General features: G+C 43.7%; 2 protein-coding genes across 3 annotated transcripts; both read left to right on the top strand.

The window, feature by feature from the left end:
* The first annotated feature begins 231 nt into the window (after positions 1-231).
* On the top strand, positions 232-1,983 carry nono (non-POU domain containing, octamer-binding). Its single transcript, XM_070833049.1, has one exon. It carries the CDS (start codon positions 338-340, stop codon positions 1,661-1,663), a length of 1,326 nt encoding a protein of 441 aa, XP_070689150.1. The 5' UTR covers positions 232-337; the 3' UTR covers positions 1,664-1,983.
* Positions 1,984-5,662: 3,679 nt separating this feature from the next.
* npc1l1 (NPC1-like 1) lies at positions 5,663-15,958 on the top strand. Of its 2 annotated transcripts, XM_070833212.1 has the most exons (21): positions 5,663-5,848; positions 7,652-7,819; positions 7,990-8,901; positions 9,004-9,297; positions 9,389-9,612; positions 9,715-9,815; positions 9,901-10,073; positions 10,190-10,318; positions 10,838-11,020; positions 11,124-11,238; positions 11,346-11,611; positions 11,755-11,844; positions 11,936-12,126; positions 13,157-13,284; positions 13,384-13,513; positions 13,598-13,653; positions 13,752-13,902; positions 14,022-14,253; positions 14,723-14,836; positions 14,973-15,135; positions 15,234-15,958. In XM_070833212.1, the coding sequence occupies exons 1-21, from the start codon at positions 5,807-5,809 to the stop codon at positions 15,458-15,460; spliced, it is 4,089 nt and encodes a 1,362-aa protein (XP_070689313.1). In that variant the 5' UTR covers positions 5,663-5,806; the 3' UTR covers positions 15,461-15,958. The 2 variants fall into 2 exon arrangements, with proteins under 2 accessions (XP_070689313.1, XP_070689314.1); XM_070833213.1 differs by lacking the exons at positions 14,723-14,836; positions 14,973-15,135; positions 15,234-15,958 and having other exon boundaries at positions 13,796-13,902; positions 14,022-14,114.
* The last annotated feature ends 622 nt before the right edge of the window (positions 15,959-16,580 follow it).

The raw sequence follows: 16,580 nt of genomic DNA, 5'->3' as shown, positions 1-16,580 counted from the left end.
GTCAGAAAAAAATAGAAAATTACAGAAAGATTAAATCTGAACGAGCAACGAGTCAAAGTGGGAATACCGAGCATATGCAGGGGAAAAACAATAATTTATTTTTATTTTTTTTTTCAAAGGCGAGCCCGGTGTAGCTTCTTTGTTTTTCTCGCCGCGTCGCACAGAGGGAAAGTCACGGGTTTACGTACGTAAGTCGCAGAGATATGAGGTCACAATAACGTCGCGGCAGCACGCAGCCTCGCCATTTTACCAGCTCTTTGTGCGCCACTGTCTGCCGAGAGTTTGTGTGTCTCATCGAGCGATTCGTCGACTCGGGTTGTATTTCTGTTCCAAAAAAATGCAAGGAAACAGAGGCTCCCATCAGAACCACGGGCCCAGCCGCCCGGGAGAGCAGAAGAGACCCGGAGGAACAAACACCAACGGCCAGCAGCCCGAGCCCGGCGACCAGACCAACCCGAATGAGGCCTTAACCCTGGACCTGCAGAGCTTCAGGAAGCCCGGGGAGAAAACCTTCACCCAGCGGAGCAGGCTGTTTGTAGGAAACCTGCCGACCGGAGTCACCGAGGAGGACCTGGAGAAGCTGTTCGACAAGTACGGCAAAGCCAACGAGATCTTCATCAACAAGGAGAGAGGCTTCGGCTTCATCCGGCTGGAGACCAGGATCATAGCAGAGATCGCCAGGGCCGAGCTGGATGACACTCCGTTCAGAGGCAGGCCCATACGGGTGAGGTTTGCAACACATGGTGCTGCCTTAACTGTGAAAAATTTGCCAGACTTTGTGTCCAACGAGCTGCTGGAGGAGGCCTTCGCAGTGTTTGGTCAGATAGAAAGAGCCGTGGTCATAGTGGACGACCGAGGGAGGCCCACGGGGAAGGGGATAGTGGAGTACACCTCAAAGCCAGCTGCAAGGAAGGCTCTGGATAAGTGCAGTGATGGTGCCTATCTTCTCACAGCTTTTCCCCGGCCTGTCACAGTGGAGCCTATGGAACAGTACGATGAAGAGGAGGGACTGTCAGAAAAGCTCATAAACAAAAACCAGCAGTATCACAAAGAGCGCGAGCAGCCACCGAGGTTTGCTCAGCCGGGCTCCTTCGAGTACGAGTACGCCATGCGCTGGAAGGCCCTGATGGAGATGGAGAAGCAGCAGTACGAAATGGTGGACCGCAACATGAAGGAGGCCCAGGAGAAGCTGGAGGCCGAGATGGAGGCGGCCAGGCACGAGCACCAGGTGATGCTGATGAGGCAGGACCTGCTGAGGCGGCAGGAGGAGCTGCGGAGGATGGAGGAGCTCCACAATCAGGAGGTGCAGAAGAGGAAGCAGGCCGAGCTCCGGCAGGAGGAGGAGCGCCGGAGGAGAGAGGAGGAGATGAGGATGCGCAATGAGGAGATGATGAAGAGGCAGCAGGAGAACTTCAGAGGCAACTTCCCTGAAAGCAGGGAGCAAGACATGAGGATGCACATGGGCAATCATGGGATGCCCATGAACAGAAACTCAATGGGCGGCAACTCTGGTCCTGCCGGCACCCCCGGCATGGCTGCTGAGAACGCCCCCATGATGCCGGGGCCAGGGAACAACAACATGCCCGGAGGGGGCCAGGGTGGCTTCCCCAGAGGCCTCCCCGGGTCTGGGGACTATGGACCTAACAAGCAACGCAGATTTTAAATCACCTGTCGTCTATTTTTTCCCTTTTCATACTCACTGTGTTTTAAAGTTCAGGTAGTGAGTGTTACTTTTCGAACTTTGAAAACTGTTGCATGTTTTTTTTTTTTTTTTTTGTTTGTTTGTTTGTTTGTTTCTTTACTTTTTATTTGTACTTTTGAGTTACGTTTTAGTACTAAAATGTCATAACTCTCCAAATGAGCCATTTGTTTTACTTTATTTTACACCTTTAATGTATTTTTCATAGGGATAGATAGGGATAGATAATGTTTTTGTCCTGGACATGTTGACTTTTCTGGAATAAATTCATGATTCCCTAAGAATTTTCGTTTGACATTTAAGATTTTTCAATGCCTTTGGAGTCAAATGTGTTTAGCTTTTATTCATAAAACTTACCGTGGGCTTTGGTTCATTTGCTGTCAGCTGCATTTCAAGCACTGATTGGAGTATTGATTTAATTAGCACTGGCACCTAAAACACAATACCAAGCAGCATACATGATGTCTCATCAGCAACAAACTGGAGGCAGAATGTGCTGTGAAAAGTTAACAATGCAGTGGGGATTCACAGTAGTTGGTATTATTATTATTATTATTACTCCTGTCAACACCTGCCAATGTGTAAATTAAACTTGCTGATTGATTATTGATTTTTTTTATTAGGCCCAGCTGGGACCCTGCCCTGATGCCTTGGCCACAGAGTAATATCCTCTCCAGTCTGCAAGCAAAGCAAACAATAGGTTTCAAACCATGTTACCGAAATGTTTCATATCAGGAAAAGCACAGGTGTAATTAATATGAATCATGGCTCCACTACATTGACGTGTGCCACTGTCAGGGCCCACGGGCACCCCAGTGGAACGGAGCCACAATTAATGCTATGAGTTACACGAGTGCTGTCCCTGCTATGGCAACGTACACAAAATGCTCATGGGTTTTTATTGACGGCTGACTCTAGAGTAGAGCACAGTCCAGACACTCATGCCCACACAGTCTCCAGTGACACAGAGGGTGATAACACCTGCATACCTAGACAGTGACACCAACCACAGTATACATGAACCGTGCCCTAAAATGTCACAATTAACTGCAGCTGGCACTGATTAATGAGAAGGGGGAGTCTGTTTTAAATCAATAGTAGGAGGAAGTCATAGAATTATTTTCTTCTCATCCTGCCCAGTAAGCAGGATGGATAAGTCTCACCGCTCCAGGAAATTCCAGTTGTTGTTGTCAACTAAGCTATCAATGATGCAGAAGTGAGCTGGTGGACTTAATTCACTCAAAATGTTACGGTCAAAGATCACTGATCTCAGCTGTGTGAAATGGAAGGATTTTAATGCTGTTTCAGCTCACTCCTAGTGCCAGCCTGTAACACACATCATGCCCTAGTGTTTGAGTTTCATGAAGAAACCTGTCTTCTAGTGACCTGTCGCAATGAAACCCACACAGAGAGAGTCTGCTTTGTAAACGAGGGCTGGAGGCGGACTGAAACTGTTCAGGGTTGCGTCATAGCCAAACAGTTGCAGTGTGTATGTGCCAGACTAGAGCCGGCTCATACCATCATATTTGACGTCTTAAATATCAAAACATCCAGCTGTGAGACGATCGGTCACCCTCTCTGGTAAAAGAAAGCTTCTGTTGGTAATTGCAGATGTTTGAGGATCCTCCAGCCTCCAGCACGTAAGGGTTTTATATCCTCTCAGACAGTTTTTCTGCTGATAGCCAAGACCTTTCTGAGGAAACTACCCTTCACCCTTATCGGAGTCCAAAAAGTCAAGATACCATGCAGCCATCGCAGTGCGAGCTCCATAAATAACGGTTGATAAGGGCACGATCGTAAAGAGGGGAAAGTGTGTGTTATCTGGAGGTGAGATCAGCAAAGTCTCAGAGGAAAACTGTTTCAGATAGGTACTTTTTAGACCCTCTGTACTGTGGAGGATAGATTTCTATTTTTACTTTTTTACATTGGTCTTGAAATGGGAGAATTTTGAGCCTGTACTCTTGAGAAGCGTGATGATTTAGAAGTAATTTGTCGCCAACTATTTATAATGAGAAATCTCATGTGCAAGAATTGCATAATAATTGAAAGCGTGCATGATTATATAAATATAAAACATGTCAGACTGAATAAATCAGACCATTGCAGCACAGTATTGTCAGTTTTCAATCAGCCTCTTTGGGCCTTTTTACTTAAACCTGTATCATTTATATGATCTATATAGATACAGATACAGATTCTTATTTATAATCCTTTATGCAGTTTGACATGGGAAATACCAACTGTGTCAGTGCATAACATTGAACAGAGACACAAATATTGCAGTAAAAGCACAATCTATATTTACTAACACATAAAGAAGCATTATGGGCAGTGGGTACTATGAAAAAAAACACACACACACATAGAAATAGATTAGAATAGACTAATATGTATTGTAATGATGCTGGTCTAGCTAGTTTAAACAAACAGCATTATAATGCTGTTTGCTATCATATTCTTTGCACTGAAAATCTTATTCTACTCAATTTTTGCATTCAGATCATTAGAGTGCAGTAATAGTATAACACATTCCAGGTAAATACATAAAACTAACTAACTAAATAAATAAACGATATACTTCAGTAAGTCCATCATTCTTTTATTAATGCCCACAGCATTAACCTCTTTTATTCTTGGGTAGCGCTTCTATTGTTAAACAATTTATCACTTATGAAATTGTGCCTGTTGATTTGTTTGCTTCTCAATCCACTCTGATGCAGATTTAATTTCAAAAGGACAATGGGAACAACAGTAGAGGCACCTGGATAATAGAGTGCAATCAGATGTAACATCAGGAGTAACAGAACAATAAAAATGACCCAGACATTAAAAAGATTTTATGTTTATAGGTATCTATACTTGTGACAGAAAGGTATTTTAAGAAGAAAAAAAAAACAAATGAACAGAATTAAACTGTGACCCTTTTTTTTTTTAACGTTCAATGTCATTTCTCTCAGAAAATGTTATAAATGATCAGAGTCGCTTGCATATTTGGATATATGCACCAATAAAGACTGGGTGCCAGTACACTGTGCATCTCTCAGGATTATACAGAGATAACAGACAGACTAGGAATGATAAAGGTCGAGGGAAATAACAGGAGAAATGAATAAATTCACAGATGAGATAGATTGATCACAGATTGATAAACATCAGATAAATAGATATAAATGCAGATGAATCACATGATTTTGCCTTTTGATTTGAACACACTGCAGACTGTGCTGGCTACGTTACAAAATTCTGCATGTTGTCGTGACTTATCAGCATACAGAAGAACAAAGACCATCATCATATCTGCCCCATTTCTTCTTGTCTTTTTTTACCATCTCTGTTTATCACAAATTGAAATGCTCATGCACCTTCGCCCTGATAGCTCCGATACCTCTGTGGCATGACTCTGCAGCCTTGGTTGATATCACAGCCATGACCTTGACATGAGATAACAGCATCAATTACAAAGATTGTTGTATGTGATCCAGGAAGTGATAGGTCACTGGTTCATAAGAGGACCTGTACAAAAGCACTTTGTTTGAAATAAATCTGCCGGGACATTAGTGGTCTGTAGCTCATGAATCAGATGGCCTGCACACAGCAACTGACGGTCTGAAGGCCAAGTTCAAGCCTTCTTTAGCGTACTGTACTTTGCATGTTTGCAGCACGCACTACATTTGAAAAGTTGTCAGTAACAATGATTGTCCCAGGTGAAGACCTGGGTGGGGTTGTTATTTCAGATTCTACTGTAGTTCCTCCCTGTTGCTTTGCATCTCCTCAGCAGCAATCAAAATCTCGCCCATGTTAATTATCAGTCAGAATATTGATCATCCTTTGCTGTGATTCGCCAGCTGCTGCATCACACCAGATAAGAAAGGTGTGACATCACAGGAGTGGTAACGCTGACATGACATGATGTTTCTCATTCTCCAGCCCGTACACTGTCAGACAGACAGACAGACGGACGGACGATAAGGGAGACAGGACAAGCACCTCTCGCCGTCTTACTTTGTCTGATGTATCTAGCAGCAGGGCAGCAGTGATTAATACACACTCCGTTTTCCTGTACCTGAGGACCCCGACTCTTCTCTTGGCTAGAGGCTCTCAGGAATCATGGCCCGTGTCGCAGCCCTGATCACTTTTCTCACTTGTATGGTAAGTTGGTCATTTTTCTTCACCGGGGAACCTGATGATTTTGAAATGGTGCACTGTAATATAAACACAGTACACTTTTCTCAGCCAACAGCATAATATCCTCACTTGCTTTATTCTCATTCTCTCATACCGTATTAAAAACTGTGTCTATGTCTTTACTTGTTCTGTTCTGTGACCAGGTTTGAAAGGCAAAAGAATACACGTAGTTGCTGACGTCATTTAAATATCAAATCATGTAAATAAATTGTAATTACTGATCCAGGTCTTGGTAATTACACAGGGACTACGGTTAGATTTGTTTCGGCAGTAAAGCGCCATAAATGCCAAAGCAAATATCCGGGTGCTTTGTCATATCTTTACATCCAAAGTCAACATTAGTGAGTGTTCGTGCAGGGAGCAAAGACCTAATGGGCCATTTAGATAAATGTCTCCTCAGATGAAACCTCTTCTTTCTGTGGTTTTACCTTCAGCTGTAAGGAAGATGTTAAATGCATAATAAAGACACAAACCCAACACAGAAATAAACTGAAATTGTTTCATGTACACATACATTAAAATGCACGTTATAATTTAGGTATTTAAAATTCCTGATTACTTTTAAAAGTCCTTACATCTGAAATCAGGACATTTCAAAAGGGACACTCGTAACCATGTTTAGTGATTTTGGCGTTAAGTTTTTTCGCCTGTTTTTGTTGTTCACCGTAAATGATGTTAAAATTTACAGTTGCAGCGTTCAGCGGTTTGTTGTCTGTTTTTGGTTTTGGTTGATGTTAGATGAATGAATGGACTCAGTTATCAGAATCAGCTTCATTGTCCAAGTGTGTGAGAGCATACTTGGTGTATTCCACTGCTCCTGTGTACTTACACATAACTAGACAAAAAGAGCGACAAGAGCAACAAAGCTGAACAAAGTAAATACACAAAAAAGTCAACATTTCTGATTTATGTACACTGTAAATATGTGAATATATATATATATATATATATATATATATATATATATATATATACATATACACTGTTGCCCATAAAGTTGGAATAATTGTTCAATACCCCCCATTTTTCTTAAAGCCTGAATACACAGTTTGCAAAGGTTAATTGTGGTTTAAGTTTCACTGTGATATGTTTGGAAGAGTTTGATCAATAAAGTTGAGAAGATATATAAACTTTATTTATCAAGAATAAATCACATTGTCACAATCATTTCATGAGAAGAGGTAAAAAACATTTTATTCCAACTTTATGGGCAACAGTGTATATTTATATATACAGGTGTAAAAAAAAAACTATGACAAAGAGTGTGAGAACCGTAGAAATTAATTAAAAATTAAAATTAAATACATTTTACATGTTCTAAATAAAAAGAATGCATATATAATATATTTGAACTTGAACATGGTGGCATTAAGCAGCTGACATGGCAGGATACAGTACAGCACTAAAGTCATTATGACACTGTTATGTCTTTTATGGGTTAATAATGTAATATACTGTCTTTGTGTTGATGATGAACGTGGTAAACCTAATCAAACTTTGTTGTATAAATGGTAATTATTATGGTGCCTATGTTAACTATAGTGTTTCACTGTAAAACGCATGGAGATAGAAACGAGGTAGTGCCGAAAAAAAACTAACATCAAAATTATAATACAATATGAAGTCAGTGTTGAAATGTCTTTGTGAATTGTGAGTGTAAACTGCATTTAAATGTTTCCTCTTCTTCTCTAGTTCGCCTTTTCTGGCCTGCAACATAATGTGATTTCCATCCCCTGTTGTGATTAACTTCCTTGGTCTTCCTCGCAGGTGCTGTCAGAGGCCCAACATGAGCCGGGCTACTGCGCTTTCTATGAGGAGTGTGGTCGTAACCCGTCAATACCCGTAGGAGGAGCCCTCATTCCTCCTAAAGTCCCCTGTCTGAACTACAGCCTCGCCCGTCACCTCACTGGACCGCACTACAAGAAACTCAAAGAGGTCTGTAGAGATCCTCCTTAGTATTTAATAGAGGCAGAGAGCAGGGCTGAGTGAAGCGTGGAAGCGTAGGCCTTTTCTGAGGGAATAGTTTAAAATATTCCTTTAACAAGAAGCAAGATGTTGTTTGAGTTTTTCAGTTTACATAATGGCACCTCTTCTTCTTGCCACAGGTGTGTCCCATTTTGGACCATGGAGAGAACAACACGTACGCCTGCTGCTCCATCAATCAGCTGAAGTCCCTGGAAATGAGTCTGACCCTGTCCAAGGCAGTGCTGGTTCGCTGCCCTTCCTGCGCTGAGAACTTTGCCCACCTGCACTGCATCAACACCTGCAGCCCCAACCAGTCCCAGATAGTAAAGGTCACAAAGGTCATGAACATCACAACCCCGGGTAAGACTAAGGAGGCCGTGGTAGGCTACCAGGCATTCCTCACCACCACCTTCGCAGATGCCTCCTTCCAGTCCTGTAAAAATGTCAAGATCCCCGCCACTGGGAGCTTTGCCATCGCCACAATGTGTGGTCGATACGGCGCAAAGCTGTGCAACCCCCAGCACTGGTATGACTTCCAGGGAGACTCCAGTAATGGCCTGGCTCCACTGGACATCGACTTCAACCTAGTGAAAGAGGGTGACACTGCGGGACTGCCAGCAGGCGTGATTCCCTACAATGGGCGAGCTCTGAAGTGCAATGAGACCACACCGTCCGGGGGTGAGGTCTGCTCCTGCCAGGACTGCCAAGAGTCGTGCCCGAAGATGCCGCCGCCTCCGCTGCCCCCCGGCCCCTTCAGACTGCTGGGGACGGACGGCTTCCTCATAATTTCTATCATCTTATTCTGTCTCCTGATATTTGCCTTCCTTTTCTACCTGTCCGTCGCTTTCTGGATGAGGTCTCAGAAAAAGAAGGATGCGGAGAAAGGAAAGAGAAAAAGAAAAGGCAAAGACCAGAACAGTAACGATGTGACTCAGCCAGTCATCCATCCATCAGAGGTGACGTGTGCCGACAGAAACAGCCTGGCCGCTCAAGCTTTCCTGAGCTCAGAGTTTCAGCACTGGGGAACTCTCATGGCCACTTATCCCCTCACGGTTAGTTTAATCAAAGTATTTTTGACCAGCAAAAGTAGAAACAATAACAGCTGTTTTTGTCAATATTAGCCAGTGGTTGTTAAGATTTTATTTCCCTTCAAGGTGCTCCTGCTGTCGGCCGTAGTCGTGGCTGTTTTCTCTGCTGGCCTCAAGTCCCTTGAGCTCACCACTGACCCAGTCGAGCTGTGGTCTGCTCCCAACAGCCGAGCCCGCCAAGAGAAAGACTTCCACGACACATACTTTGACCCTTTCTTCAGGACCAACCAGCTGATCTTGACAGCACCGGGCAGAAAAGGCCACATATACGACTCTTTGATGTTTGGGCCGCAGAACTTCAGCGGGCTTATATCCAAAGATCTCGTCATTGAGCTGCTGGAGCTCCAGAAACAAATACAGGTAAAATTGGCTGGAATCACAGTTGACAGCGTTTGCAAAAGCTCCCCACACTATTTTAACACATTGCTGCCTCTCCTATACCATTTTTTAGAACATTGAGTTCTGGTCAGATGATCTGAACCGCACAGTGAGTCTGAAGGATATTTGTTTTGCGCCGCTGAACCCATCCAACCCGTCCCTAACGGACTGTGCAGTCAACAGCTTGCCACAGTACTTCCAGAACAGCCTCGACAACATTAACGCTAAGGTGAACATGACAGTGCTGGGACAGACCAAAGAGGTGGACTGGAGAGACCACTTAACCTACTGCCTCAAGTAAGGATTCATCAGATGGAATTTCAGATCATGCTGGAAAAAAAGCAGCGATTCATCTGCATTTAACACAACCCTCCCTTCTCTCCTCCATCTCTCCTCTAGCTCCCCCCTGTCCTTCAGGGACACCACCGGTTTAGGTCTGAGCTGCATGGCAGATTACGGAGCTCCGGTCTTCCCCTTCCTGGCTGTGGGAGGCTACGAGAGTGAGTGACTTTCAGCACCATGTTTTCCTCAAAAAATACCCGTAGGATAAAAACAAAAAGGGATCACACCTCTTGCTTTTCCCAGATGATGACTTCACCAATGCTAAGGCTTTCATCCTGACCATCTCCCTTAACAACTATGCTCGCAACAACACCAAGTTCAAGCTGGCCATGCAGTGGGAGACAGAGTTTCTTAAAATTGTCCAGGACTACCAGAAAAACCCCGCCAACAACTTCACCTTCGCATACATGGCAGAGGTACAGTAAAATCTGATGCATCGAGGCATCGCGTTGAGTCCTCTCCTCTTCCATCACCTCACTATTCTTAAATTCCTAATCCTTTACTTCTCTCTGGTCTTCCCATCCGGCTGCAGAGGTCTCTGGAGGACGAGATCAACCGGACAACAGCGGAGGATATCCCCATCTTCATGATCAGCTATGCTGTGATCTTTGTCTACATTGCTGTGGCACTGGGGGAATACTCATCATGGAAACGCATACTGGTAAGCCTTCAGGAAGTCACGTCGACCTTCATTACAATGCAGTGTTGCACATTACTCAGCTTTTTTATCCACTTGGTCTACAATCATTGGATGGATTGTCATTCATGATCCCCAGAGGATTATTCCAACTCACTTTGGTGATCTCGTGCCTTCTTCGTCTTCCGCATTCTCATTGGGAGCTTCTTAGCGTGCTGACGTTAGCAGTTATCTCTACACACCAATGTGCCTAAGTACGGCTCCACATAACCGCTAGATAACTACATAACTACATAGCTTGTCTTTTTACTATGAAATCTGTAGCTCAAACAACATGTGGCTGGGATATGCTGAGCCAGTACTTATCACGTATATGATAAGGAGAGCCTGCAGTCATATGGCTGTGTCAGCTGTATAGCCACTATCTTTACAGTGAAGCAATGAGGTTTATTGGCCATGAAATTGTTCAGCGAAAGATACGGGACACAGAAAAAGTTTACTGATTTGAACGTACATCTGTATTCTTATCTCTGTGCCCTGTAGGTGGACTCCAAGTTTCTGGTGGGTCTGGGTGGGATCCTGGTGGTGGGCTGTTCTGTTCTGGCCTCAATGGGCTTCTATTCCTGGATCGGCATCCCCTCCTCCCTGGTCATTCTGCAGGTCGTCCCTTTCCTGGTGCTCGCCGTCGGAGCTGACAACATCTTCATCTTTGTCCTGGAGTACCAGGTGTGTGTGTTTGTCTGCACCTTGAATGTACAACGCTGTTGATTTTGTCGCATACGTATATTAGTTTTAGTGATGCTACCCTCCTCTTCTTCTCTCCTCACAGAGAGATGTGCGGAGGCCTGGAGAGAAGAGAGAGGAGCAGATTGGTCGTGTCCTTGGAAACGTGGCTCCCAGCATGCTCCTGTGCAGCCTCTCTGAGTCTGTCTGCTTCTTTCTAGGTAGAAACCTTTGCATTACTAACACCAACACTGACACCGACTGCAGGGCCATCCTGTGCAAGCAGAGTCCAGTGATGTTTCTATAACTGTGTCTGATACCCGAACAGGGGCCCTGTCCACCATGCCGGCGGTGAAGTCCTTCGCTCTGTACGCTGCTCTGGCCGTGCTCATGGACTTCATCCTCCAGATGACAGCTTTTGTGGCGCTGCTGTCCCTGGACGCCCGGCGCCAAGACAACAACCGCTGTGAGCTGTTTTGCTGTGTTAGGGTGTCAACTCAGCGCCCCAACAAACCAAATGAGGGCTTCCTGCTTCCCTTCATGAGGAAATACTACGCCCCTGTCCTACTGCACCGTTACACCAGAATCATAGTGGTAAAGCTACTAAGCCTTTAGACATAACTAATTCACAATTATTCTCAACCTGTGGTGCACCTCTTTTATCAGTGACATGCACATGCACAGGGGCATTTTAACTGAAGATTTGTTGAGTACAGTCTGTCCCCTGTTCTCCTCAGATGTTGGTCTTCATCTTCATGTTCTGTGGATCCTTATTCCTCATGTTTAATGTGACCGTGGGTCTGGATCAGGAGCTGGCTATGCCTAAGGTCAGTAAACACTGTTATATCAACACACATGAACTCCTGCACACTCCACTTTGAATGTAACCTGATGAAGATTGCTCTGTTTTTGGTGCAGGGCTCTTATATGCTGGACTATTTCCAGTACCTGTACAAATACTTTGAAGTCGGAGCCCCCGTTTATTTCGTAACAAAAAAAGGCTTCAACTTCACCTCCGAGGAAGGCATGAATGCAGTGTGCTCCAGCGCGGGCTGCGATCAGTTCTCGCTAACCCAGAAGATCCAGTACGCCACCAACTACCCTCATCTGTGAGTAAAAAGTACAGGCTTTTAGACAAGTTGTACGCTTTTCACTTGGTCTGAACAACGGCTGATTGGCATCATTCAGATTCTCTGCTCAGTGCAGTGAAGAGCAGTTTTCTGCCTTCATCCTTCAAATCATTCTTTTTCACTGGCACATCCTTGAACCTGCTGATATCACAGTAGCAACCTCTTACACACTAGCCAATCAGATTAGTTAATGATACACTCAGTTACATCAATGCCACCGAGCAGATAAAGGGCCACTCTAACTAACGGTGCCAGGCAGAGAGAGCAAACACCCAAAATATCCCCTATGAGCTATTCAGACCTTGCTGTTATGTTAATGACAAGGCAAATTAGAAAACATCATGCATTTCTGCCTGTTGAGTTAGTAGTAATATACCTCCACCAAACTGATTGCGATGCATAAATGAATCTACTTGCAGCAGAGAATTATATTACCAAGAGAGGACCTTGACACTGGAGGACTATAATCAAAAGCACAGTTTCCTGGAGATACAAAGAGTTATTAGTACTATCAAGTTGTTCATTGGCAAACACCAAAACTCAATTCATAGAGGGGGAATTTGCCAGAATCACAGTATCTTATGAAAGTGAAAGTTGTAAGTCAGAAAAAAGCAATGATGTGAGGTAAGCAATATATTAAATTTACCAGAAGGGTTTCGTTTCCAAGTGCTCAAATTTGGCTCCTTTTAACTTAATGAGTGACATATGGGCACACGACACACACACATGCTGCTGTGTTGATCCACAGCTTAAAATAGTCCCCAACAAATGCACCATTTACTCCTGTTTGAGTCACGTTTACTAAAATCTACAGAGCCCAGCTGTAGAAAGAAATTAAACTATATATGAGTGACCTGTTTGTAAGGATTTACATCTCACTTTCACGAATAACAGATGAAGTCATGCGTTGTGGTCTGTAGTCTATTCATAGAATAACACTAGTCTGAACCTTTAACACAAGCATTTGTATTCCTGCCCTCCTTTAACCCACTGATGTTATGATGTTTAGATCCTACTTGGGTATTTCGTCAAACTCTTGGGTGGATGATTTCATCGACTGGCTCAACCCTGGATCCAAATGTTGCCGTCTGTACACAATCGGCCCAAACACTGGAATGTTCTGTCCCGCAAACCAATGTGAGAAAACACCACATTCCCTTACTGTGACTTCCCTTGTGTGATGAAAGACACCACCCTTCTTTTAACAACACCTACACCGCTCTCATGTCTCAATAGCTGGTTTTCTATGCAACCGCAAGTGTATGGCTATCCCTTCTGATGGCATCCTCAGGCCCGACGCGGAAGAGTTCAACCGCTTCCTCCCCGACTTCCTGGGTAACAGGCCTGACCTGCAATGCCCCAAAGGGTGAGTATCAAAGCTGCACATGTGCACACGGAAACATCACAATATGAAAGCAGCATTCTCACTGCTTATTGTCTCCTCTAAAAGTGGCCTCGGTGCTTATGACAAAGCTGTGGTGAGAGATCAGAATGGAGAAATTATAGGTAAGTGATCTTAAATCACCTCAGAGCAGTCAGAGATCTTGCACTCTGTCAGTAGCAGCGGTGCAGTGAGCCAACCTTTTTTACCCCTGTGTTGACAGCCTCTCGGTTCATGGCTTACCACACACCTTTAACTAACTCCCAGGAGTTCACTGCTGCGCTGCAGAAGACCAGAGAGCTGGCCCACAACATCACCATGGGCATGAGGAACATATCAGGCACCTCACCTGACTTTGAAGTATTTCCCTATACGTACGTGCCACCTCACCCACCCTCCTCTACAACAACTATTCCCTCGTCCTCAAATTTTATGCTGATGGCCATTAAATCTGTCCAGTCCGTAGCTTCTAATCAGTATTTTGCTCTTCTAGGGTGACCAACGTCTTTTACGAGCAGTACCTCACTATTGTGCCAGAGGGACTCTTTAACATCTCCCTGTGTCTGCTGCCAACCTTCGTGGTGTGCTGCCTGCTGCTGGGCTTGGATCTGCGCTCCGGTCTGCTCAACCTAATCACCATCATCATGATCATTGTGGATACCGTTGGCGTCATGACGCTGTGGAGCATCGATTATAACGCGGTGGCCCTTATCAATCTGGTCACGGTAAGAAGACGATGGGGATCAAAGGGGCGTCAATCCTCTAAAGATGGTTATTCAGTGTCTCGTGTGGCTCTGATGACGTTTACATTTTTAACGTGTTTAAAATGTGTGTATGAGAGACTCTTGTCTAATAACAGATGGTAACGTAGGACAGGTGAAAATCTAGTTTGACATTCAAGTGATAATTACTGTTTATGAAAATATGAGTATGATTTGTAATGATCTGCAAACATAATCCATAAAAATAACAGCATTCGTTTTCTTATGGTTATCTCTTGCTTTACTAAGTTACATTCAGGATATTACACTCACAATATCCTGTGTAATGTATATATTCTATATTCATTCATTTTTTTCTTGCATATTTTTATATTTGCATTTATTTTCATATTTTGTTATATACCTTGTTTTTGCACTGATTCTGCTACTGACACTTTATTTCTGCACTTGTTTTATATTGTGTCATTTGCAGGCGGTGGGCATCTCGGTGGAGTTTGTGTCCCACATGACGAGATCCTTTGCTCTCAGCACTAAGCTCACGCATGTAGAAAGAGCTAAGGAGGCTACGGCCAACATGGGCAGCGCTGTAAGTGAACTACAAGGCAATCTAGAGCAGACATTGTTAATCCCTCTCAAATTTAAAGCAAAAATCAGGGAAATTAACATTCACAATTCTATGAATGCACCACATACAGCGGGTTAAAAGTGTTTGTACCCTGCAGGTGTTTGCTGGTGTTGCTATGACCAACTTGCCAGGCATCCTCGTGCTGGCGTTTGCCAAAGCACAACTCATCCAGATCTTCTTCTTCCGATTAAACCTGGTCATTACGCTTTTGGGGCTGGCTCATGGACTCATATTCCTCCCTGTGCTGCTCAGCTACTTTGGTATGTACTTTACAGGTGCTTGTTTGTGTAGGCGACAGATGTGTGAAACTAGATTGTGTAAAATACAATCCAAATGTTTCACATCTTCTTTCTCTCAGGTCCCGGTGTGAATAAGGCTGTGCTGCTGCAGCTACAGCAGGCCAAACCAAAGGAGCTGGAGATGAGGAACAACACGAAACAGGTCTATGATAACTTGAGCTACGAAGGCAACGACACAAAACAGGACCCAGACTCAAGCTCCACAAAGGCGCCCACAGACGGCAGCAGACTGTCACACATGACAGGAAACCAAGAGGAGAAAGAGGAGAGAATCGACCATTTCTAAGCACCAACAACAAAACTGTTAAAGCTCTGACGAGTAAATACCTCTGTGATAAACTGAACAAGGATGGACACAGAAAAGGACAGAGATCACAAACAAGACAAGGAGTCGTGTATTTGTGTCCGTGTGGAAATCATTAACTCAACTATGTACCTCAATCAGAAATGGACCAGTGGGGCAGAAGAGAGCAGCACACAGTTGTGCAATATTTCTGTGCAATGTAGGAGTGGACGATCGCAATGACAGTCGACCCTCGACTCAACATGCGGAAAACTACACGTGTGTCTTCACAAGCACTGAAACTAGGCAAGATCTGCTGTTCACTTGTGAATTATTTGACAGGACCACCTTTTTTTTTTTTTTTTACTGAATGTAATTATTTTGTATGTGTGATACTTCACATTAGCACTGTTTGTAGAGTAATTTAATTTAATGGAACACACTCCAACATGTTATAGTTTCTTCAATAGCAGAATGGTGGCATTGCTGTAAAATGTGCAATCGGTGAAAAAGAAATATTAAATGTGTTTAAACATTTGGCTTTGTCATTTTTCACGTTTATTGTATAAGAAAAAGAACTTCTGCACTCTAGATCAGACTGGAGGAGGTTGGACTAAAAGTTGAGATTAAATGAGTTATGCAGATTTTAGTGTGTGTTTTTTTATTTGTACCACCTCTTATTGCCTTTACGTCAGATGAACGGTGGACACTCTAGTGCAGCGATTTTTATTTGTAAAAAATTATTCATTATTATTCATCTGAGACGCAGCAGGTTGGTCTGTGTAGAGCCATCAAATATATTTTTAGGCCATCTCACGAAGAAGATGAACAGATGAAGCCAGGCAGGAGTTTTGAGTTTGGGAGCATCCTGTTCTATATTATCACCACCATGCACAGCCTTTAGTGTCGAAGATAGTGTCAAGGGGTTCATTAAACATGGCTGCTACTAGTTGTTTTCCTGTTGTTAGGTAGCAGCGCTTATGGGAAAACAATTACAGGTTATGCATCTACATTTAGAAATAGTATATAGAGGGAATATCCAATAATGATCATTTCTACATCTAATGCTGATACCCATTCAACATCCTGACCTAACAAACATGTCAGTGTCCTAATTGTCTTA

The sequence above is a fragment of the Pempheris klunzingeri genome, chromosome 7 (assembly GCF_042242105.1).
Source record: "Pempheris klunzingeri isolate RE-2024b chromosome 7, fPemKlu1.hap1, whole genome shotgun sequence".
Classification (NCBI taxonomy): domain Eukaryota; kingdom Metazoa; phylum Chordata; class Actinopteri; order Acropomatiformes; family Pempheridae; genus Pempheris; species Pempheris klunzingeri.
Note: the sequence above shows the minus strand (reverse complement) of the source record. Positions and strands in the feature narration are given on the sequence as shown.

Bases quoted from the DNA above. Each gene is read 5' to 3' on its own strand.
- nono (XM_070833049.1), top strand. From the start codon at position 338: ATGCAAGGAAACAGAGGCTCCCATCAGAACCACGGGCCCAGCCGCCCG.
- npc1l1 (XM_070833212.1), top strand. From the start codon at position 5,807: ATGGCCCGTGTCGCAGCCCTGATCACTTTTCTCACTTGTATG. The intron at 11,021-11,123 runs GTGTGTGTGTTT...CTCTCCTCACAG, and splicing joins TCTTTGTCCTGGAGTACCAG to AGAGATGTGCGGAGGCCTGG. The intron at 11,239-11,345 runs GTAGAAACCTTT...ATACCCGAACAG, and splicing joins GTCTGTCTGCTTCTTTCTAG to GGGCCCTGTCCACCATGCCG.